At 44.4% G+C, this 25,530-nt stretch overlaps 1 protein-coding gene across 1 annotated transcript in view; it reads right to left on the reverse strand.

Moving 5' to 3' along the window:
- Positions 1-14,713, reverse strand: part of MED27 (mediator complex subunit 27) — a 196,862-nt gene extending 182,149 nt beyond the window's left edge. Inside the window, exons 1-2 of the mRNA XM_041724572.1 lie at positions 14,487-14,713; positions 12,362-12,506 (exon numbers count right to left, since the gene is read on the reverse strand). Of these exons, the coding sequence (XP_041580506.1) occupies positions 12,362-12,506; positions 14,487-14,689 (348 nt within the window). The 5' untranslated portion in view covers positions 14,690-14,713. The remainder of the gene's footprint in view (positions 1-12,361; positions 12,507-14,486) is intronic.
- Positions 14,714-25,530: the final 10,817 nt, after the last annotated feature.

The raw sequence follows: 25,530 nt of genomic DNA on the forward strand, positions 1-25,530 counted from the left end.
TTTAACAGACAAATGCACATCTAACTGAATCACTAAACATAACTAGTCAATGGTCACTTAATCGTTTTCTGCTCCCTGGGAAGAAGTTGAGAATTTGTTCTCTCCTGAAACTCAGGTGATTCTAATTCTCATCACAGACACTATGGATGATGCAGGATTTGGAATCAATGCATTCAACTGCAGGAAGCATACTGAATTATAAAGCGTGGCTTTAAATGGTGAGATGGAGAAATAATTGAATGGACAACCAGGCAGGCAGTCAAGCAATCAGAGAGCACAGTGCACTCAGTGGGCCCAGCCTGACCCCGGGTGAGGTGCTGAAGCCAGTACAGAAGGCCACTGTCACCCATGGGCAAAATCGTTCCTCAAGACTTCAGGTATTTAAATGAAGTTTAAACAGACCCAGGCGTGAATAAGAATCACTAACGCATTATCACAAAGAACACACGGAGTGTTCTCTTATGATAGAAACAGACCAACTGGGTCAGGTCTGAGGTCAATAGCTGCAAGGAGGGCATACTCTGAAGCTGAGTGACTGTTTTTTCCCCCTCTGGACACAAACATAAGATACATATTTACTGTCCTCTAGAAATCAATGAGAACCCCTTAAGCAAATGCAGCCTTACAATGGACCAGGATAAGGGCAAATAGGAGACATGCCAAGGGCAAGTAAACCAGAAAACTGTATATTACTAGCAATAAATTTGCATTTGCATTAAGCATATGACAGAATTAAAATGCACCAAGCTATAAAAACAGGATGATATTTAAGATATCAAGACTCCAAGACACAATTTCCTCTATGTTCAGACAGTGTTCTAGATCAGTTACATATGCCAGTTAAGTCACCCAGCATGCCATGAGTTATGCTCCTTTCTGATGGTAAAGACTGGTAAACTGAGACATATAAAGGCCCCTAATTAAAGGGGGATGGGGGGAAAACCAACGTTATTATTCTTATTATTAAACCAGGTGCTTTGGGCAGTCAAGTCGTGTGATCAAGTTAGAGATTTGGATATAGATGGGAGACAGGAATTTATCAGTTTAATTTGCTGTGTCTGGAACAGTGCCCGGAACATAGCAGGTACTCAATAAGTAAGCACTGAATGGATGGATTTGATACTTCCTAGAAAAGAGCACACTACCCAAAAGCACAGTTTGGGAATTATTAAGATTGAGCATTTTAAAACAAGTCTAACCATTGTGAATGCATCCACGGACTCAAAATCTATAGCCTCCAACCCTCCAAAATCTACCATACACAGAGTTATCAGGAGAGAACCAAGCCTGGAATGCTTAGTGGTGGCAACTACTAACAAGTTATCAGTAATCAGAGAAATCACTGCTATTTTGACCAAAAACAATTAGGGTACAACGCAATTCTCCAACCCTAAAACAGGTAGACACAGACTAATGGGGAAAAGATACGAGCAAACAGCATCTCATGAACTCAGTAGAAGACAATTCCTGTTGAAAAGGGAAAAAAAAAAAAAAAGTGGGGCCTGGCACCTATCATTACACAACCATACTTACACAGCCACCCCAGCCAGCAAGGGCAGTAAGGGGCACCAAGGCAGTCCTGTTCTTTTCATGGCATGCCCTGCAAAGATGCCACTCAGTTACTAAGATCCCAAATTACCATATCCAAAGCTTAAGGCAGATGAAGGTGCCTGCCTCGCAGAATCTCAGGGTCTGGGGCTGCTTTGCGCATGGCAGTCAGGGCAATTCCTCTGAGCCACATCATGGCCAGTCTGCGCCCTACACACCCTCACTCGGCACACAGGCTATAACTGTCTTTGAATCACACCTGTCCCCAGTGGTTCCCTTCCAGGGGTCATGTGGACTGACCACTGCTCCTGCTTCACTGACAGGGGTTCAATGGCTGCAAAACCGCAGATTAAAGATAGTATTTTAATGGGCCTTACCAGCTGCAGGAACCTCTCTGGTGCTCTGGACATTTAGCTGACATTCCTTTTCCAAGCTCCCAGTACTGTGGGTCCCAATTAGAGGGCTGGCAGGATAGCCTTGAAGAAGTCTCCCTCTCTAAAATGAGGGGCAAAGACCTACCAGATCACTGACATCCCTTTGAGATCCTACACTTAGCCAAAGGAGGTAGAGTCCCTGGGAAATGTTTGGAAATACGGCAGAGTGGGGAAGGGAGGGAGGCAAGGCTCAATTACTAGGTGTCTACTATGTGCCAGATGTCAGGTATTCAAAGATGATGCCACAGTCCCAACCTTAGAGAAAAGGGGACAGACCTGGACAGCAAGCAGCTGTGGCATGGTATGATCAGTACAGCTGCTGAGAGGCTATGGGGCAAAAACAGACAAAATCAGCTCTGCCCGATTATTCCAGAGGCTTCTCTGAAGCAACATTTTCATCAGGCTGGCAGAGGAAACGATAGAAAAATGCGCTCAAGGGGCGCCTGGGTGGCTTGGTCAGCTAAGCGTCTGCCTTGGCTCAGGTCATGATCCTGGGGTCCTGGGATTGAACCCCACACTGGGCTCCCTGCTCAGCAGGGTATCTGCTCCTCCCTCTCCCTCTGCCCATCCCTACGCTCATGCTCATCTCTATGCTCATAATAAATAAATAAATAAATAAATAAATAAATAAAATCTTTTAAAAAAGAAGACACTCAAGAAGGTGTCAAGTGCTCCAGGCAGACAGGATGGCAACCAGTAGGCTACCAAGAGCAGGCATGAATGAAGCTAGGGGTTTCAGAAACAGCCTCCAACCCACAGGGTTGTATTGCGGTAAGTTTACCAGTGCAACAAAGGGAGGGGGAGACAAAAGTTACTGACTTGCCAGAACTGACCAGATGGATCAGCTGTCCCCTGGAGAAGTGAGGGTATTCGGGAGTTCTATTTACTTTATCAAATCAGCAGGGAAAAGCAGAAGGCGGAGCCCAGGGACAGACTCCAAAACCAGCTCTCCCAAGTTCAGGAAACTGCAATGAGCTGAAGCCTCCCAAAACAAAGAAGTGACTGCAGCAAAAGTAAGCCGAATAAAGGGGAATGCAGGCAGCGGCTCGAGCTGGACAGAAGCGTAGCTTTCCCTCCCTCAGGTATTCCTGGCAGAGGGTCTGGCTGCCAGAGAATTCAGGGGAAAGCCTTTGGCACTCACCCCCATCCCTCCCCTACAACAACAACCTGAAAAAGTCAAACAGAAGCAAATTCAGAAGGAAAAACATATACATAAATAATCTAAAAAGGAAAAGAGGAAAAAATTTAGAAGCTATGGTTTTATGACACCTTTAGAAGCAGCACTGGCAATAACTACTATTTTTTAAATGCCACTATATGTATCCTACCTGAACCACGAACTGCACATTTTCTAGAAACTCAGATTAGCACCAAGATTGGTATTATGCCCATTTATAGTCCAGCCAACTGAGGTTCCCAGTCTAAATTCTAGTACAGGAAGAGGCTTAATCTTGTGAGGTCATAAAAAGTCAGAATAGGGGAAAAGCTGTAGAGGTGTAAATACTGGGACCTAATTTGGGTACATTTCAGAAGACTTCCCAGAGGAGGTAACAACTCAGCTGAGACCAAGGTGAGCGAGAGCTTTCCAAAGAAAGAAAGAAGAACACGTGCAAAGGCCCTAAGATGAAAAACAATCATGGCTCCAAGGGGATCTGTGATTAACTTTGTAGCTGAGAACAGGCAGAGTGGCAAGAGAGGAAGCTGAACACTGAAGTTTCGTGATGAAATGACCCGCCTGAGAATTGCTTTAAAGTACTCAGAGCCTCACCTGCCACTAAACCAAACTGTACTTACCTTTGTGCATATTCGAAATTTTCCATAATAAAGAGTTTTGTGTTTTTGTTTTTGTTTTTTTCCAGAAGGGAAAAGGAAGGACAGGAGCTAGAGAAGTAAGCTGGTGTCAGTTCATGAAGTCCTATACCCGGACTGTGGATGGTAAACGGGCAACATGCCAGGCTCTGTGTAAAACACGCAAGAGTAGGATTCATGGACTCCTCACAGCTACCCTAAGAGGCAGGCCTGTGCATGCTGTGTACAGATCAGGAAATTGAGGCTAAGGAATCTGCCCAAAGGGCTGTCTGCTTCTGGACTCAGGCCCCTCAATTTAATGACTAGAATGTCTCCAAATGCCAGCTGGGGAGTTGGCATTAATCCTAAGAGAGATGGAAGAAACCGCTGAGGAGCAACCAATCAGATGTCTACGTTCTCAAGATCCCCAGGGAGCTGTGGAGAGGAAAATAGATTCAAAGGGGTAGGAATGGGCAGAAAATCAGCAGGGAGACTGCAGCATAGTCCCAAGCAATTATGGGGGCCTGGGCTCAGGCAAGAGTAGTCAAGATGGGAAGGAGAGAGTAAGAGGTTTTCAAGAGGTAGAATCAAAATAGATCTTGGTCAGCTGGTATGAGGGTCTGGGCACCTGGCTGGGGCCCAGCACCAGGAGCAGGAGGGGGGGGGGGGGGCTTCCAGCCTCATAGGCCCGAGTCTCCCAGTGCAGATGCCTGGCAGGCACTTTGCTACGTGGGTCAGACCTCAGGAGAGAGATCTAGGCTGGCGATGGAGTAAGGTGGCATCGGTGTGTGGCTGCCAAGTGAAGCTGCAGAAAAGATGAAGCAGCCCAGAAAAGGCTCATCCAAAGGAAGAGAAGCACTAATTATCTAGTGGCTCTGCCCTGGCTCACACCACCACAAAGGAGGGCAGACAAGAAAATGGGGAGGCGTAACATCAGATTCTTTCTGTACTTGTAATGATATGCTTCCATCCCTACCACCAATGTGCAACTCACCATGAAGAAAAATGATATGGGACAATTTCCTTTCTACTAAACATTCCTGGAAGAGAAGAGAAAGTGCCCTTTCCAGGCTCTGGTTACAATCTACAGAAGGCTTTTGACAAACCACACCAACCTAATCAGCCCAGAAAAGGCTAATGTAAGACAGCCAGAAAGGGAATCAAGATGAGTCCCCTACAGACAATGACTCCTGAGGGCAGGTGCGACACCCATCCCGTAGCCTCTGCAGCCTCCCAGGGCGGCTTCTAGACAGAGTTCCTGTTCATTTAGGGGGGAAAAAAATGAGAGAATCACAAAACTGATTCCAGGCAACAATAAAGTGGCAATTTTCAGAAACCACAACTAGTAGCAGAATGTAAAGATGTGGACTTAGGCCAAAGCCTTGGGATAGAAACCGTTTAGAATTACAGGGGCATCACTTGATTTTCATTAACATTTACACTTAGTGTGTTACAGGAGGCCACTGCCGCCTAGAGAACCTCTGGAAGGTAATTTTCCACTACAGTCCTCCAGGCTACTGCTCTGTCCTGGCACATCCTGAGATGCATACACAACAATCATGCTTCAGAAACGCCACTGAAAAAAAAAAAAAAAAAAGAAAGAAACGCCACTGAACAAATACTACTCCTTCCCACTCCCCAGGTTATGGTTTCATGTCCATAACCACAGAAATGCACAAGTAACTCCACTGACTCTCTGAGCTCAAGCAGAAAGGGACCTGAGAGATCTTCATTCTACCAGCAAGGAAGCCAGAACCCAGAGGAGTAAACCCGCTGGCATAAGCTCACACAGCAGCTCACAAAGCTAGGCAGTGGATGGCAAAACTAAATACTAGTCCCTCAAAACCTCTGTCCCATGCTGCCATAACTACATGCTGCCTTTCAAACACTTCACCAAAAAATATGAAAATATGAAACAGAGTAGAACTAGCTAAGTCTGGAGCGTGCCCACAACACACCATGTACCATTCTAGGTGCTAAGTGGAGATGGAGGGGGTAAATAAGCCCCTCAATCCTCACCACAGCCCCAACATAGGAGCTGTTATTAACCACTCTGACTGCTAAGGAGGCTAAGACAGAGATAGGTTGCTCCAAGTCATGAAGCTGATAGAGAGAGCTAGGGATTCAAACCCTCAAAGAATCTGACCCCAGAGCCCGGCTGGTAGCAAGCACCCAATTTACCAAGTGCACAGGATGCAAATGTCTTTTTATACCGGCCTTAGTGTTCAAGCATTTTCCTAAAGAGACAATGCGAGAAATCCTAGACTAGGTCACAAGAGTTTCCCCACCAGCAAAGAGGACTACAGACCAGTCCGAACACTGAGCTCCCGGAGCCCGGCCTTACCGAGTGCCCACATGAGAGGGTCCCTCCCCACTATGGACAAATGGGCTGCCCTGAGCAAAAGACTGCCCTTCCCAACCCCTTCTCTGCAGTCCTCTCATTCCTCCTGTGGTTTCTTCCCAGGACTGTCGCCCTGCCTTTGCTGCCCCTCGACCCCCACATGTCATCCTACCCTGTCCAAAATCCAGGGCTGCCCACCAAGAGGTTAGCTACCCTCCCTACTGACCACCCAACCCTTCACCCAACCTCCAGGTTCTCTGAGGAAAGATCCCCCTCCTGCCAGTTCCGATCAACATGTGAACTGCTGATGTCTACACTCAGGCTTCCCCTGGACAGAAAAGTGCTGACTATCTAAAAGAATCTCTGATTTGTAGAATTTCAGGAGAATAGACCAAAATCAAGTTCAGGAAGCTGTGTGATAGAGCAGAAATCACGGAAAGACAGGCCAGTGCTGCCTGGAGGTCTGTCCTCATCATTGTTTGTCAAGATGACATCAGCCCCTATAGACCATTTACTCTGTGCCAGGAACGTGCTCCACTTGTATTACCTCATTCAGCCTCATGATAGCTTTCTGAAGTATGTACAATGATCATCCCCATTTCAGTGAAAAGAAAACGGAGGCCCAGAGAGGTGAGCCTCACAGCTATCAGACAGCAGAGCTAGGATATGAACTGAAGTGGTCCAGCTCTGCAGCCCATGCTCTTAACAGCTGAGCAATACTGCCACTCCATAAATAAATACACACATACACTATAATCATGCCTGGGAATTATAACTACCGTTTATAGACACTCACTGTATATGAGGCATCCTAACGTGTTTTATGTGCATTACTTCACACTGTCTTCACTCCGGCACTATAATACAAACACTAGTGTTATCCCCATTTCTCAGAGGAGGAAACTGAGGTTTTAAGAGTTTCTTTCTCACCTGTTCAAGAAAGAGTAAGTGCAGCGCTGTATCAGGACTCAGGTAGCCTAACTCCAGAACTTAATGGAAGCCAGACATTTTTCACTACTTTCTCCTTTACATCTGATTCCAACCGTATCTAAAAATCCAGAAGATTAGTTTTGTTTTGTTGTCTTTTTCTGTCTGTGTTACTCTTTGTTCTTTATATAATGACTCCCACAGTATCAAGGTTTGGGGCTGCGGAGAGAGGGAGAGGGTGTAGGGTTCAAGGCTAACCAGGGCAGCCACTCCTAGAGTCAAACTCACTGCAGAAGCAAGCCCATTCTGAAGGGCCAGGGGCTATGAAGGTTGGATGCTGGTGAAAGAACACCCCTAAGAATGGCACTTTTGCTAACAATAAGGACAATCCCAATCTGTGCCTGGTCCTACTTCGTGACGATTAAGGTTTGGGGGGACATCTATCTAAGTGACTGTCTTCACGAAGTGCTTAATGAATCTATAGTCCTCAAACACATATCAGCGAGAGGAATGAGTCAGGGATGGGCCTGGCGGTAGGGAAAAGGCTAGAATTGACAATACATGGAGAGAGACAACCCGAGAGGCTGATGGGGTTGACTCTCCTCTTCCCAGGTTTCTCAGTCCTGCCAAAACGACAGCTGCCACACAGCAGCTGACACCAGGTGCCGTAGCTCAAATTAGCCTGATGTGGTCGACTCCAAAAGGCTTTTATCAAGTCCCCTCCTAATGCACAGACTGTTAAGCCGGCTCTCTTAGAAAGGACACACGGGTGACAAACATCGTAGATAAAACTGCAAACCTCAGCCCTCAAGAAGCTTATCATCAGTTCACCAACTGACCTTACCCTGTCCTTCCAAATTACCCTTCTGGAATCCAGCCCTCGCCTCCAGCACAGGATCTCAGACTGTCTCTCATCTCCAAGGAGTGCAACTGGGTTTCTCAATAATGGCCAAAAATGGAAATGTCCTTATCCGTGCTTCTCTAAAAACACAAGCAAGCAAACCACAAAAGGGGTTGTAAATTAAAAATTCAATATAAAACACTTTTATTTATTCTTTCATTCATTCAGTGATTTTAACTGACTGCTTCCTATGTACCAGGCGCCTCTCGAGGTGCTGGGGACTCCCAGCAGGGACCAAGACAGACAGAGCACCTCTCCTCAGGGACATAAAAGAGGCCAGGGTCCCTAAAGGAAGAGGCTCAATTTCAAACAGCCCCACCCCTGTTAGCTCCAAGACACAGAAATACAGGGAACACTTTCAAGGATGGATCTGAGCGAGACGAATGTTATAGTAACTTACGGCCATTTAACTAAATTCTGGTAAGAGCAGTTAGGGAGGTGGACTGGAGGAAATGCCTTCAGACTTGCCAACTGAATGTTCTCGGAATAAAAAGCAGCTCTTTCTCTAATAAAAATGAAAAATTAAGCATGGAAAAACAAATCAGAGGCGGCGGCAGTGGTGGCACCTTCCTCCTGGCCCGTTTCCCAACCTGCGAAGCAAGTGACACTTTGGGGGCTTGTCTGCTTCAGGACTCCCCTGGGAAAAGCTGCAGTCTCAGCAATTTTTCAGGCAAATGCACAAGCGGCCTCTACCACAAACAAATGAAAAAATTCAAAGTCAGAAACAAAAGCCTGGCGACAGGATGCTGGGAACCTTCAGGAAGGGATCTTTGGAGTAAGTTTAATATACCCCTCAGCATACTGGAACATACGAAGCCACAGAAAGTCCACACGACTGTCTCACAGCAAGGACAGCACTGACGCCAATTATTTTTGCTCTCGTCAAGAGAGCTTGTCAGCCCTCTACAGAACAATTATCTATAGGTGCATAATAGTTAAAAGCTAAATTCTTTCCCCAATTCAGTATGGAGCAAAGTGCTGCTCACAGCAATTTGCCATCATTTCATTAGATTAGATTAATTTTTAAATGTGTTATCCTAACAATTATGCCAACTACCATGTAATTAATATTCCGACTGACTTTACAAAAATTACAAAAGCCCCTAAAGAAAATAATTAGTCATTAAGCATGAACGAGACTTTTCTATGGCCAACAGCACATAAAACAGAAAGTTCATCACATAATGGGTGGTATCAAAGCCTTTCCCACACTTCCTTCAATTCTTAGCCAACAGTGCGTAAAGCTGACATTGGCAAGTTACCCCAAACTTCACTTAACATGTTAATGCACTCAACTGGTTTAAACATCAGTTCACCAACTGATGTTGGTGAAACTCTTTGAGGGTAAAAATGATGAATGATGAAAGCTTTAGCAATTAAAAAGCTCTCTTCATTTATAGGAGAGGCAAAATAAACACATATAATTGCTTGCTGCTTCCATATCCCCAGCTGGAAATTAGAATACCAGCTTAATTCTTGGGGCTACTTCTTGAGTTTATTAAAGAAATGTACATAAGGTATCTTCACCATTGTTTCCCTCTTTCCTCTCAAGGTTTTTATGTATTCTTATAATCTACCTTAAATCCTTTCTAGAGAAAAGCAGGGAATAAATAAGTCATAGTCAAATAGGACATTATCTATCATAATGGAAATAAAAAGCATGTTTTCCCTGCAGCTCACCTTTGAATAATTGGCAGGGGACACCTAGCCCCAGAACAGAGCTGTGAGCCCTGATGACCTCAGCAGGAAGGCATGCAGAGGGTGATTAGTGGTGTCTGCCCTGGACAAGAGCAATAGTTTGGGGACCCACGTATTACCCATTTGTCATCTCCATCTTTCAATAAACCATTACAAATTAGCAAAATGCATACAGATTCATGAATAAAAGATAACGTAGGAATCGCTTCTAGGATGAATGTTGAAGGAGAAAAATGTTTTCTAAAGTCAAAAACCTTAAGCCAAAATGGATTAAAGCATCAGGTTTAGAGGAAACAACACTGACCTAAGTCAGGAAATGCAAATTCTAGTCTCACTGTGAAGCTGTGGGCAGGTCAGTTCACTGGCCTGTTTGCTCAGCTATACAATAAGGACCAAACTAAAGATCTCTTACTTGTTCTCTCTGTTTCTACTGATCAGTGATACAAGCAGCTCCCAAGCACCCCCTCCGCTGGGGCACTAGGAAGCTGATGAACAGGCAGCTACTGTGCAGAAGCTCACCGGGCCAGGGACATGACTAATTCCCCTCAACCCCCGGCTCTCACACTGCTCTTATGGGATTTAAACACTATTTTAATCTGTAGGATCTCCAGGACAAGAAGTTCCATATACACAACAGTTCTTTTTTTTTAATACAACTTCTTTTCCACCTTGGAGCAAATATAAGGGTCAAAAGCAGGGACCTTTAATATGCTATTAAATTTGGTGAATGATTAAGCCACCTTTCTTCAACCTGAAATCAGTCATTTGCACTGGATCCCAGTCACTTGCACTGGATCCCAGGCACTCGTGGTATCTCAATCGGCCTAAGTCTTCCCTCCACTGAGAAGTTTCCACAGCTCTAGGCTACTACAAAAACATTACCCACATGACACACCAATACAGTTTCTGGGTCCTACTGATCAGGTCCCACCCAATCCCTAAGTAAACTCATGTAAGGATGACCAACAGTGTCCCTGGGAAAACAAGGAGGACAGCCTGACAGTCTCAGGCCTGGCTGTGGCAGTAAAATAATGTTCATCTGCCCTGCAACTCCTCCTTTTGGGAACTGCCTCTTCAACTGCAAGGAGCCCCACTGCCTGTGCTTCAGGTGATCTGCACCAGCCAATCAGAGAATCGATGGATTCGATGAAGTGTTTAGACAGGGGCCACCTACCAAGCAAGCCCAAAATCTTCTTTCAGGGTCTGGCATGACACCAGGGGATGACCTGGTATAAGAACCATGCAAATCTACAACCGCTGGGCCATCTCTTCCATGACTTACAGACATCAGGCCAAAGGACAAGAGAGGGACAGGTCCCCATGCCAACAGGGCACCCTGATCCTCAAGACCAAATTGGGGTTCTGTCAATGGCAGCCCAGAGTTTGGGGGACAGCCCTCACTGGCTAGATGTCTGTATCAGAGGCTCAAGTTCTTTCCTTAGTACCCCATGACAAATCCTCCCCCCGCCCCCAAATCTCAGACTTAGCTTCCCGGGTTCCACTCCAAATCAAAGTACACTAAATATGGGATCCCTGGGTGGCGCAGCGGTTTGGAGCCTGCCTTTGGCCCAGGGCGCGATTCTGGAGACCCGGGATCGAATCCCACGTCAGGCTCCCAGTGCATGGAGTCTGCTTCTCCCTCTGCCTATGTCTCTGCCTCTCTCTCTCTCTCTGTGACTATCATAAATAAATAAAAATTAAAACAAAAACAAAGTACACTAAATACTATTGAGAAACTCAGTAAAAAAAATTCTGCACACCAGAAAAACTCACAATGCTCATCTCTCATCAAGGGGGAAAGGGACCACAGACAAGAGGGAAAAGACAACAGATAACTGGAGGGGCAGAGCAGTTCCTACCCAGTAACTGTGAGAACAGTCTCCAGAGAGGTAGCAGAGTCTAGTGAAAAAGGCTTCCAAAATCATTCCAACCTATATTCTAGTTCTTTATCAGCAGGGAGAAAAAATACACACAACAACCCACAGCACCCAAACAAAAGGAGCTTGTCAGTAAACTGTTTCCAGGCTTAAGAGCCTGTTACTGTTATTTTTAGACTACAGTTCAGTTTTCCTTTTACAGCTGTCCCAGGGTCTATGCCACAGGCCTGCTTAATGAAGGAAGCCATGAATAGCAAATTTCATGAAGCACATTTAGAACAATCTTCCCCAGATGTAGAGAGTAGGCAATAACAGAATAAACGGTACTCTCATGAGGTTCTTCCAGGCACGAGAAGGGAAGACAGTACAAGTGACATCAACAATATTAGTGGCTGAACATTTAGACCACCAGTCCTTAACCTTCTAGGGGTCATGGACTCTTCCGAATCTGATGAAAGCCAGGAAGCCTTCCCCAGGAAAAAAAAATGCACATACCACAACACTTTGCATATGATTTCAAGGGGTTCAGAAAAGCTGCTCCCTATATCCAGTCTCCAGGTTAAATACACCTGATTGAGGACTTTTTAAAAAAATTAATTATCTGAGCATTATGATTAATTCTCAGAGACTTCAAAGGACCCTGAAAGAGCTCATACAGAAATTATAAAACTTCCAACTCTGTAACCCCATGTCGAATCAGGGAGAAAGAAAGAAAAGAAAGAAAAGAGAAAGAAAAGAAAGAAAAGAAAGAAAGAAAGAAAGACTTACCCTCACCTTCTGCATTTATGAAATGTAAAAAAACTTGGCTTTTTCTATATTAGCTTCATTTCTGACATGCCTCCCTTACCTTGTTTGACCATTTATATGCTTGCAGGAGTTGACTATAGAGAGGAGTTTTGTCCTGCACAGGATCCAGGCTTAACAGCCCACTGTTATGGAGAGGATGGTTCTCAGATGGCTTGCCTACCAAATTGCTCAGACGTTCCAGCTCACTGAAAAATAAATAGATAAAGCAAATAAACCTGAGTCCACTGAAACTCCAGTTTTTAGCCAACCACATTGGTCAAAGGCTATTCTTCAAACTATCCATCAGAAGTCTCTTAAGAAGAAATACTTTAAAAGGTTAAGATCAGGGACAATCAAGAAAACCCCTAACTGGGAGCTTATCTTAATTTAAAACCTAGCTCTCTGGTGCCATTCTAAAGGAAGAAAAAAGTTAAGAGCACTGGAACCAGCAAGAGTCCTAAAATCAGGACTGAACAATTCAAATTATCCTCCGGGAAGGGAGGGTGACTTTCTGGGACTTTGAAATGTGGTGTAACATTGCTTCTCACTAAGAGTTTTCAGACCCACATACAGATCATTACATTTGGCAGAACAGCAAGTACCTGAATGGATGATAATTATTTATCATTCACATAGGGCTAAACTAGTACATGGCACCTCACAGATGGTAAAACTTCACAAAACAAAGAAGAGATAAAATAAACAAATGGAATGGGAAGACACCACCGAGGGGGCTGTGTCAAACATACTTCAGTCTAGCAGGAAAACTCTAGAGAAGCTTGGGAAAGTGAGCCAACAGCAAAAGCACATTCCAGGAGCATGTTCTGTGAGGCCAGTCTCAAACTGTCAACAAAAGACTCTCTAGGAACAGCTTCTCATGCCACACTCCGTTTTGGAATCTTCAGCCACCTTCTTCTTGGCACTACTGCATAAAGATTTCAAAAAGCGATAGGGAAATACGAACTTTCTAGAATGGCAGAGGGTTATAAGATCCTGAACGTTACCAAAGGGAGCACACGGAAGAGAGCAAAGAACAGCCAGTACATCCCCTCAAGCAGGGAAAGTATTACCTGGCACCGCGCCAGAGAACAGCAAGTGGATGTGGGAGTTGAGGAGGGGTGTGTGATTTCCCGGCTTTCCACCAAAAAAGAATGGCAACTTCTTAGGGGGAAAAAAAAAATCAAAAGAGGCACCACCCATCATTCGGTCACCACCTCCTCCATTCTACCTCCTCCTTCCATCTGGTTACTAAGGAGACCAAGTTGGGGGGAAAAAAAATCCCACCATTCCAGAAATTACAGGATGACTATCTTACCAAATGCCTTTCCCTGCTAAGGTCAGTTCTGAGAGGTAAAAGGCAAAAATCCTGCAATTCTAACCTCTGACTTTCTTAAGGGAGGGAAGACAAGTTCAGAACCTAGCCAATTAGAGTTCCTACTACCTGCTGGGCATTTCACAAACATCCTCTCACTTATTTCTTACACAACACTTAGAAAGTAGAAGAACGTGGCTTGTAAGAAAGAAAAAGAAATATACCATCCTGACCCTGAAAGGACCGCACATTGATGGGGGGGGGGGGGTGAAGGGGGGGGCTAAACCTAAGCGATTAAGCTGGCAAAGCCTGAGATTAGGTCTCTCTCTGGAGGAAGAAACTGAACAGGAGCAGAGTGGGAGTGAGGTCCTAACCAGGTGGTTCTGGAGGGGGCCGGGGCAGGGAGAGATCAAGTCCTGTACTACCGTGTTTGGGGACCGGGCAGCGTGAGGCTGACGGACTGGTGCTAGTGAAGCCAAGCGCACTGGGGTCTGCGGCAGCGCTGAGCTGGTGCTGGTTGGTACCATCAGACGCGGCGGGGCACGGAGGGCCTACAGGTGAGACACCTGCCAAGCGGAGGCCAGAAGCGGAAGTTGGCGGGAAGAGCACATCTCGTCGGGAACCGAACGAGCACACGCGGAGGTCCCGAGCGGCGGGAGACAGCCAGGACTGGGAGGCCAAGAGAAGGGAGCCGAGAAAGCGGGGGTGGGAGACGAGGCGTCCCCGAGGAACACGCATGGGCCTGGAGAGCAGGGACAGAGAGCAAGCGAGCGCGGAATCGAGGGCAGCCCCTGGCTAGGAACACTCGCGCGGGGTCGGGGCCGGGTGCGCGCCGGGAGGGTCCCCGACGCCGGCCCCTCCAGCCGGTACCTACTTGAGGTCCCGGTTGACCGAATGCAAGTTGTCCTGGAAGTGCGCAATGAAGGCCTTCTCCCGGCCCTCCAGCGTCTCCTTGTTCCGCATGCCATCCTTCAGGCAGTCGAACACCCTGCTCACGCTGGAGCGCAGCGCCTGGATGGCACTGATTGCCTGAGCAAAGGCCTCCAGGTTCACTCCGACACTTAGCACGTCCGCCATGTTGCCGCCGCCACAGCGGGCTCTCCAAAGCCTGCTTCGCTTGCGAAAGGCCGCGCTCACTGATGACGCAGACCCCCGAAGGACTCTGGGAAATGTAGTTCTCGCGGGGCCGGGCTCTCCAGGGGATTGGGTGCAGACGCTGCATAAGACGGCTTCCACTCAGCTTAAACTAATGAGCGGGTCAGAAAGGAATCACCTAGGTTGGGGGAAGGCAGGCTTCACTCTCGGCTTCCTTAATGGTGACAAGGAGCTACAGAAAGTTCCCGCGTTTCCCCGCACTTGAGCTCGTCTTGGAAATCCTAGGGAAAAGAATTGCTCAGGGCAGAAAAGGGCCTATGGAGTGAAGGATTATTACCCGTTGGATGAAATGAGTCCATATTGTTTTTTTTTTTTTAATTTATTTTTATTTATTTATGATAGTCACAGAGAGAGAGAGAGAAAGGCAGAGACACAGGCGGAGGGAGAAGCAGGCTCCATGCACAGGGAGCCTGATGTGGGATTCGATCCCGGGTCTCCAGGATCGCGCCCTGGGCCAAAGGCAGGCGCCAAACCGCTGCGCCACCCAGGGATCCCAATGAGTCCATATTGTTAAATAAATGAGGGGGAAGGGAAATTTCTTCCCTACAGTAAAATGCCAACTGAGAGAAGTAAAAGAAATGGTAGGAAATTTTTCATTAGGCAACCAGTAGGATGATAATTGATTCGGCTAGAAATCAAGTAAGGCTAAAACTGGTGGGTCAAAGTGTGAGGAGTAACTGGATATTTGCATAGTCTCCAACTATCACCCCACAAGACACTTATTACTTAAGAAGGGAGAATAATGATCCAGCAATCTCACTTCCGGTTATATGTTCAAAATAAGGGAAGGCAGGGACAGAGTACAGATACTTGTGTCCTCAAGGTCATGGCAGCATTACTCACAATAGCCAAAAGGCTGAAGCAACACAAGTGTCCATCGTAGGATAAATTCATAAACAACATGTGGTGGATACATACAAGGGAATATTTATTCAGCATTAAAAAGGAAGAAAATTCTGACCTTTTTTACAACATGGTGAACCTTGAGGACATGATGCTAAATGAAATAAGCAGTCGGAAAAAAAAAAAGACAAATACTATACGATTCCACTGATGAGATACCTAGACTAGGCAAATTCATAGAGACAGAGAGTAAAACAGGGGGTGCCAGGGGCTGGGGGAAGGAGAGAATGAGGACTTAGTGTTCAATCAGCAGGGGGTTTCAGTTTAGGAAGATGAAAAAGATCCATGGATGGTGATGGTGGTTGCATAACAACATGGATACACTTAATGCTGCAGAACTGAACACTTAGAAAGGGTTAAATGGTAAATTTTACTTTGTGTAGATTTTGCCAAGATTCTTATTTCTTAATTCAGCAATGTAAAAGAGGACGGTAATACTGACTTCACAATGAGCAACCTGACAGCAACCCTACCAAGAGACCACGGTTGACATCACCACTGTAGGACAAATCACCTCCGGACACAATACTCAGGGGGAAGTGCAACAGGACTTCTGTGATAATTCTGCCAAAAATGCAAAACCGGAATCTGATCAGGACATCAGAGAAACTCAAAGATATTTGACAGAATGACTGACCTATACTTTTCCACCAAACATCCGTGTCACGGAGGGCAAAGAAGTGTGTGATCTGGGATTCTCTTTGCTGACATCATGGAGACAATTGGTGAGATCCGAATAAGGTCCGTAGATTAGTTCATAGTATTTTAATGCTGATGCTTTCATGGTTTTGATCACTTAAGTGTGGTGATGAGAGAGGACATCCTTGTTTGGGAGAATATACCTTGAAGGGATAAAAGAGCATCATTATGTCTCTACAAGAAAGAAAACAGGATGAAAATATTTAGAGAAGTATAGAGCAAGTATGGTAAATATTAACAGTTATGGGATCTGGGTGAAGGACATACAGGCACTGTTTGTACTATGCTTGCAACTGTGAAATCATGTCAAGATAAGTTGTTTAAACAGCCATCAATGAAGGGCACGGAAAGTGTAAACACGGTCTAGATGGTAAGAAAAATCTTAAGTTCTGCCAGACTCTGCAGACCAGCAATGTGAAATTGCGGAGTTCACTTCAAACCCACTTCCTTAATATATCCCCGCTCTTCCTTCTCCATGCTCACTCCTCCCTGCTCCCACACCACCTCAATTCAAATTCTCTAATTGTGGAGCCATAAAGATAAGCTCTGCTCAGAAAACTGGACCCTGCTTCTCGCCATGAGTGTTTAGATACTATTTAGAATAATAAAGAGTTTCAAAAAGTAAATAGAGTCTCGTGAAAAAAAAAAGGTGGGGGGGTTTCATTGTTTGGGGTTTACATAATAGCTTTCATTTCCTGACATCTACATCACCTTCATAGCGTTGCCCTTGGCAGCTTTCCCTACCATGAAGGGGTAAGAAATAGGGGAATCTTCCAGCTGTGTGACTCTAAACAAGCTCCAGAATTCCTTGATCCTCAATTTTCTCATCTGTAAAATAGAACTAGTAATAATACTTCTCTTTATTAAATAGCCGTGAGGCTTAATAACACCTTGAAGGCAGAGCTTTTGAAATAATGCCTGGCAAATAATAATTACTCAGAAGATCATAGCTGTCAGGAGTATGTGCTGGGAAAGTCTCCCATGGGTCTGTGACCTGTGCTCTAGTCCCTCTTGAGGACTCTGCACAGAATCCAGCAAGGATGAACAACGGGCCTACTCAGTAGAATGATCTCTAGTGACATGACCCTGTTGCTAAAGCTTGTCGTTTAACTGTGTCCTATAAGTCACTATTTCTTTTGTTTTTTTTAAGATTTTATTTATTTATTCATGAAAGAGACAAAGAGAGAGGCAGAGACATAGGCAGAGGGAGAAGCAGACTCCCTGTGGAGAGCCTGATGCAGGACTCGATCCCAGGACCCCAGGATTACACCCTGAGCTGAAAGCAAATGCTCAACCACTGAGCCACCCAGGTGCCCCTAATTCACTATTTCTTGGTGCCCTTTAAAAAAAAATCTCCTGCGGAGTGTAGGGTTTTGATTTTGGGTTTTGTTTTGTTTTTTGTTTTGTTTTGTTTTTTTTGTTTTTTTTTTTTTAAAGATTTTTGGAGAAAATATTTTGTTAACTTCATAAAAATGAAGGAAAATATCTGTGTTTGTTGGCTTGTTTTGATTTTGGCTTCTGTTCTAGTTTGTTCATCCCTTCTAAGGGAATATTAGAGAAGGCAAACTCTATTATCATGGTTACTCACCTTACTGGGGATCCATGAAGGCTTAGAGAATATGACCCTGACTGCATACTTTGTCCTGAGGAAAAAGATGGACCAGTCTATTTCTGCCAGCACCCGTACATATGTACAAACTGGATATTTTGCATACAATTTCAGGGATCTCATAGCTTCCCTAAAACCCAAACATGGACCTCTTATTAGAATCATGCTCTCAGGCAAGTACCATGGGGGTATGACCCACAGCTGGCTGGTAACCACCAGGTCTCCGTTGCCTGGGGCACAATAGATGCTCAGTGTCCATTTGTGGAAGCAATGAGTTAATACAATATGTTGTTTGCCTTCTTGGATCTCCCTCCAAATTACTTTATCTCTTTGTATACTCAGATATTTCTCCCTTCTGCTCAGCCCACCTCCCCCGCCCACCCTCTCCCTTCCCACCCCATGCAATAAGATTTTCCTTTGTCTTATTCTCTGATTCAGTGGTTTAGATACTGATTGGAGCAATAAAGTACAAATATGCTCTGCTCCCACAGTCATTAGTTTTCAACATTTCTCTCTGGCTCACCTCTTCTGGGAAACTCAGAAATTGATCAGTGGAAATGCACATTTCCCCTGAACCTAGTAAGGAGTCTTTCATCACGGCAACAGAAAACTTTTCATTTTGGAAGGGAATGGACAGAGTTTCTCTAAGGTGCTGTAAATTCTCGAGAATGTTGGCACTTACAGGCTTGCATCTGTGTGTGTTTGTGGGATATAAATTAGTTTAAAAGGAGTTCATTTCAAGCAATATCAGATTTTAATTATTGTGATCTTATGTTTGGGTAAAAGGCAGCACCCTGCTGCTAATATCTTCCAAAATGAACAAGCCATTAGCTTGGTGCTATCAGCTCAAGAGTATTAGAATGAGCAATCAGAATTAAAGTTGTCAGTATTTAATTAAAATATGCTGCAACTCCCATCATATTCAGAGAACATGTGGTTTAAGCATTCAGACTGAGAAAGCACCCTCATCAATTAATAATTATTAAGGATTTACTAGATGCAGAACACTGCATCGGACTGTTGGGCAGAATGTCACCAGATAGATTTAAACCCAAATCTGCCTTGGATAAGCCACAACGTAACTAAGCCACCTGTCGTAATCAGTGTGGCATAATGCTTAAGACCTTGGGGGCTGCTCCAAGGATTAAACTGAGGCAGCATACAGTTCTAGGGACATAGTAGGCATTTGAATTAGTCATTCAACAAATAAAGATATCGGATGTGCTCGACATTTTGTTAAACAGCTGGGGAGCCGGTGGTAAAACCAGGCACAGTTTCTAGCCCTGATAAATGTCACTGGAAATATCTGAGGTGGACTGCGTGTTCCTCCACCTTCACCTGAAGGCTCAGTGTGTCAGTGAGTTTTAAATTGCTTAGAATCAGATTTATTAAAATTAATCTTAAGTGAGTATGGTCAAGAATCTTCCTTGGTCTCTTCTGAGCCCACTCCCGTTTTTCTCTTATTTTATCTGTCGTGATTTTGACATGATGGGGATGATGATGACCAAATGATCCCAAAGACAGGGGATCCTGGGGAGCAGGAAATCAGCCTCGATTGATGTCTCTCAGGCAAAGGAGTTAACCCTTCAGAACCCCAGATCTTGTATCTAGAAAATAAGGAAGTGGGATCACCTCCAGAATAACAATCCAAGAGCATAAGATTAGGAGGAGCATGTTAGTAATTCAAGAAGGAGGAAAGGGAGAGAATCACTCCTTGTTAATGCTGATCACAATCGCTGCACCAGGATTCCTGCACTCCGGGTTCGTTCATTTACCCAGCGATGCTCACTGAATAAAAGGATTAAACAAAGATTCCCTGTGGAACCTGTTCCTGTTCTCAAGGCACTCGCTCACAGCCTAGCAAGAGAGACAGACACAAATGGAACATGAAACACAGTGAGGTTCCACTGCAGGATAAGAGACCCTCACAGAGAACTTTGAAGTTCCTAGAAAAGGTGGTCATGGCATCCTTCTGCACTGGGCAGGCCTGGAGAAGCCTTCTGAGGAATCTAGGGGATGACCAGGTGCAGTGGGGGATAGAAGTAGGGAAGTGAAACAGACAGCTTGAAGTGGGTGCTGCAATTAGATCTGTGTTTGTGAAAGTCCCCTCACTAGCTATGGAGAAAGTGGGCAGAAGCTTCCATGCTTAGAGGCAGAGACACCAGAAAGGCAGGGGGTACCTCCACCTGCAGAGAAGCCAACAATGGACGGCACGTGAGCCATATTCTTCCCATCACAGGAAGCCAGGAGGTATTTTAAATATTTTAGTAAATTATTGATTGCCCATTTGGATGCTCACTTAATCAACCACCAAGCATGTTGTTAGGGACCTCCACTTTCTCCCATGTTCTTACGTAATTAAGTACAAAACACCTCAGGAGTGGACCCTTTTACCAACACATTAGGCTAAATCAAAGTGGAACACAATGCAAGTTGTTTGCACAGCGTCCACCGCAGCCCATTTGAGGGAAGGATTGCCTTCTAATTCTATTACTGTGTTATGTGGATAGTGTGTTTTAATCAAGACTGACAATGGACTGCTAGCATCAGAAGCTACTATGTGGGAGCAGAGGGCAGATGCCATGCTTACAGGTTCCCAGGGGAAGCCAAGGCAGATGGGCAGCCACAGCAACACAGGGATCCTCATCTCGGGAGCTCTTATTGGCACCCCCCTACTCTTCCTAACACTCCTCTCTAGTTGCACACCCCCTCCGCCAAGCCTTAGGTCAGACAACAAAAAAAGGCACATCAGATTCCTGACAAAGAGACAATCCATTCACCTTGACGCTGGAGTCTTATTCTTTTTCATGTGTTGCTTTATTTTACCTAGTCACAAACACACACTTTGAAATGTTAGAAACTATAGGAAAAAAACCTACATAAGAAAACAAGGTTATGCATAATTGCACAGCTCAACATTTTGGTTATTCACACATATATGTGATTTTACAAAATTGGAATCATACTGTATTGTGACGTGACCTCTATTATTCATAATACAGCCTAAAAACCTTTTCCTCTCATAAAGTTGTCTTCTAAAACATTTTAATGTCTGCCAAAGATTCCATTCAATGGCTTTACATAATTTCTTGAATTCCCACTTATTGACAGCCCCGTTTTTCCACTTTAGACTCTGCAGCTATAGATACTCTAGCCACAAACCTTTGTGTATAAAGTGAACATATTCCCTGCAGGTGATATCTGCTCCCCATTTGGTGGCAAGTTATTTTGCCTGTTCAGAAATAGTAGGTGTGGAGGATGGCCTCACTAGTTCCCACCATACTGGTAACACCAGTCCATTCTTGGAAGGCAGTGAGGGGGGCAGGGAGAGGTGGAAAGAACACAGACTTTGAAGGACAGGCAGGCACATATGTTCAAATCCCAGCTGTCCCACTTCTGAGGGATCCCATCAGAGAAGCGTTTGGTTAAAACTAACAATCACATACAACACTACAGTTTAAAGAGAAAGGGCTTACTGGCTTCACATGATAGGAGGTCTGAGGGTACGTAACACGGGGCTGCTGCAGTGGCTCATTGGGGATCCACACCTTTTCATCAGTCTGCCCCAATACCCTTAGTTACAGACTCATTCCTGTCACTTCAAGGTTGCAGATGGCTGGGTCCCAGCTCTGCATTTCAGGCAGGAAGAAGGAGGAAGGGGCAGAGGTGGCACCAGCAGACTTCTACCCACATCTCCTTGGCCAGAACAATGTTACATGGTCCCTCTACCTGTGAAGGAGTCTGGGAAACTGAATTCCACCTCTTTCCCAGACTATTTATTAGCACCACTGTCCAATAGAGGTGTAATATGAGCCACAAATGGGAGCCTCGTATTTTCTAATAGTTATATTTTAAAAAGATAAAGAGCCTCGCACCTATTAGAATGGCTACTATTTTATTTTTTTAAGATTTTATTTATTTAGTTCAGAAAGAGAGAGAGAGAGAGTATGAGCAGGGGGAGGGGCAGAGAGAGAGGGAGAAGCAGATTCCTCACTGAGCAGGGAGCCCAATGTAGGGCTTAATCCCAGGACCATGAGATCATGACCTGAGTTGAAGTCAGATGCTTAACTCACTGAGCCACCCAGGTGCCCCAAGATGGCTACCATTTTAAAAAGAAGGAAAGAAAATACATTTTGGTGGGGATATGGAGAAGCTGGAGCCCTGGTACCCTGATGGTAGGAAGATAAAATGGCACAGCCACTGTGGGAAAGAGTATGGTGTTGTCTCAAAAATACAAAAAGAGAATTGCTGCATTATTTAGCAATTCCATTCTGGGTGTACACTCAAAAGAATCAAATGCAGGGTCTCGAAAAGGTATTTGTACACCCATATTCATAGCAGCATTATTCACAATAGCCAGCCCAAATATCCATCAGTGAGTAAAAGCTTAAGCAAGTGAAGCAAGTGTTGTCTAACTATACAATAGGATATTATTTGGTCTCACAAAAAGGGCATTCTGACACATGCTACAAATAGGTGAAACTTGAAGGCATCAGGCTCAGTGACATAAGCTAAGCCAGCCACAAAAAAGACAAATACCATATGATTCCATGCACATAGGGTACCTAGATCAGTCCCAAATCTGCAGAGACGGAGTAAATGGTAGTTGCCAGGAGCTGAGGAAGAGGAAATGAGCAGTCAGTGTTTAATGGACACAGTTTCCACTTGGGAAGATAATAAAGTTTTGGAGATGAATGATGGTTGCACAGCACTATGAATATACTTGATAACGCTACTGAATTTGTACACTACAAAATGACCAAGATAGTCCATTTTGTTACATGCATGTTTGCCATAGCTGGAAGAAAAAAGGTAAAGAGAAACAGGTGAAATTAATTTTAAGAATATATCCTATTTGATACAATATATCCAAACCATGGCCTTTCAATATGAAAATTACTGAGATAATTTTCATTCTTTTTTGCCTACCAAACCTTTGAAATTCTTCGTGTATCTTATACTTACATTACATTTCTAATTGAACTAGGCACATTAGCTACCTCTCAGCCCACACGCAGCAAGTGGCTACACTATTGGTCAGCACAGAACTAAAATAAAGGCAAGAGAAGCGTGGCTAGGAACTAGAGGTTGGGTCAACCATCTTGACGCTCGGCTGAGTCACATAACCTCCCTGAGCTGGGAAACAGGGCATAGACAGTGGTAATAGCTAACTCTTTGTGATTGATGCAAGAATGGTATTGGATGGGGTGCCTGGGTCCCTCATTTGGTGAAGCGTTTGCCTTCGGCTCAGGTCATGATCACGGGGTCCTGAGATCGAGCCCCACATCAGGGCTCTGTGCTCAGTGGGGAGTCTGCTTCTCTCTCTCCCTCACCTCCTCCCCCTCACCTCACCTGTGCTCTCTCTCTCTCTCTCTCTCTCTGTGTCAAATAAATAAAATCTTAAAAAAAAAAAAAAAGAATTGTATTGGATAATATGTAGGAAGCCCCCAGCAAACTGTCTGGCACAAAATAGCTGCTCCTGTAAATAGTAAATATTGCTATTCATGTCTCCACGTTTCCATGGAGAATGGAAGTAACAATACAAAAGGACATTATACAAACTGTTTCTTCAAAAGTTTGTAAGACAATAAGGGAAATTTGAATACATTTTGTGAGTTTTTAAAAAATATTTATTTATTTTGGAGAAAAAGAAAGCACACTCCCAAGAAGGTTGGGGGCAGAGGGAAAGGAAGAGAAGAACCAGACTCCCCGCTGAGCCCTAAGCCCAGAACCCAGAAACTGGGGCAAGGCTTGATCTCACAACCCTGAGGTCAGGACCTGAGCCAAAATCAAGAGTCAGATGCCCAACAGACTGAGCTACACAGGCACCGCTATTTTGTGTGTTTTTTTAAGAGTCATCTTTTAGAAGTACATATTTATGGGTGAAATAACGTGATATGTGAGCTTTGCTTCAAAGTAATATGGAGGCACAGAGACAAATGGGAAAAGGATGAAAGAAGATTGGGGGTCGGGGCACCTGGGTGGCTCGGTCGGTTCATAATCTCACTCAATTTCACCTGAGGTCATGATCTCGGGGCCGTTAGATGGATCCTTCGCCAGGCTCTGTGTTCGGTGCAGAATCTGCTTGGGATTCTCTCTTTCCCTATCCATCTGCCCCTCCCCTGCCTCTCTAAGTAACTAAATAAATAAAATCTGAAGATCAAAAAAAAAAAAAATTGGCAGTCAGCTGAAAATTGTTGAAACTGGTGATGAGTTTAAAGGTTTCATTACATTGTTTGATGTTTTCTACAATGAACTTTGGGGTTTTTTAAAGATTATTTATTTATTTATTCATGAGAGATAGAGAGGCAGAGACACAGGCAGAGGGAGAAGCAGGCTCCATGCAGGGAGCCCAACGTTGGACTCGATCCCGAGTCTCCAGGATCATGCCCTGGGCCAAAGGCAGACACTCAACCACTGAGCCACCCAGGCGTCCCTGGGGTTTGTTTTGTTTTTTTTTTAAGGATATTATGTGGATATTGAATATGCCTTGAGTTTTTCAGATTTAGACCTTTTTTTAAAAAATAAGAATTTATTGGTTCTGGTGACAGCCTGGTAGAAAGAGATAGAGTGGCTTCTTGAGCACACTGTCCACTGTGATAGCCATTGCTGGAAAGGAAGAAGATGACGTGGTATTGCCAATAGGCACTTCATTCCCCTGCATAATTTCCCCCAAGAAACGGACTTCTGTTTTATCTCCACCCAAAAAGTGATGTCTTGAGTTATCTGCACTGGTAAGGATGGGGGGCTGGAGAGAGGATTGAAGGCTGTCAAAATGGTAATTGACAGTATTCCACTGCTTGGTTGGCAGGTGGTTTTTTGTTTCGTTTTGTTTTGTTTTCCACAATGGATTAAATATGTAAGAGCTAAAACTATGCTAATCACTTTTAGTGAGTGTTCAATTACTGAAAGGTGAGGACCTTTTTTTTTTTAATAACAGCTTCATTGGGATATAATTCACATGCCTTAATATTCACCTTTTAAAAAACTGTTTTTAATATATCCACAAAGTGGTGCAGCCATCACCACTATCTAATTCCACAATATTTTCCACTCCCCTTAGTCCCTGGAGACTGCTAATTTCTCTGTCTCTGTGGATTTACCTATTTTGCAAGTCTCATATAAATGGAATCGTATGATAAGTGGTCTTTTGTGTCTGGCTTCTTTCACAGAGCACAATGTTTTCAAGGCTCATCCACATTATAGCATGCATCAGGACTTCATTTCTCTTTATGGCCCAAAAGAATAGATATATCACATTTTGTTCATCTATTCAACAGTTGATGGACATTTGGGTGGTTTTCACTTTTTTGATTACTATGAATAATGCTGCTGTAAACCTATGTGTACAAGTTACTGTGTGGTCACATGTTTTCAGTTCTCTTGGATATTTATCTAGGAGTAGAATTGCTGAGTCATGTGATAACTGTTTAAATTTTTTGAGAAACTGCCAACATTTTCCACGGTGGCCGTGCCATTTTATGTCCCCACCAGCAACGTATGAGAGTTATGCTTTGTCTACATCCTCGCCAATGCTTTTTTATTGTCTGCC

Source organism: Vulpes lagopus, chromosome 12 (genome assembly GCF_018345385.1).
Source record: "Vulpes lagopus strain Blue_001 chromosome 12, ASM1834538v1, whole genome shotgun sequence".
Taxonomy (NCBI): Eukaryota; Metazoa; Chordata; class Mammalia; order Carnivora; family Canidae; genus Vulpes; species Vulpes lagopus.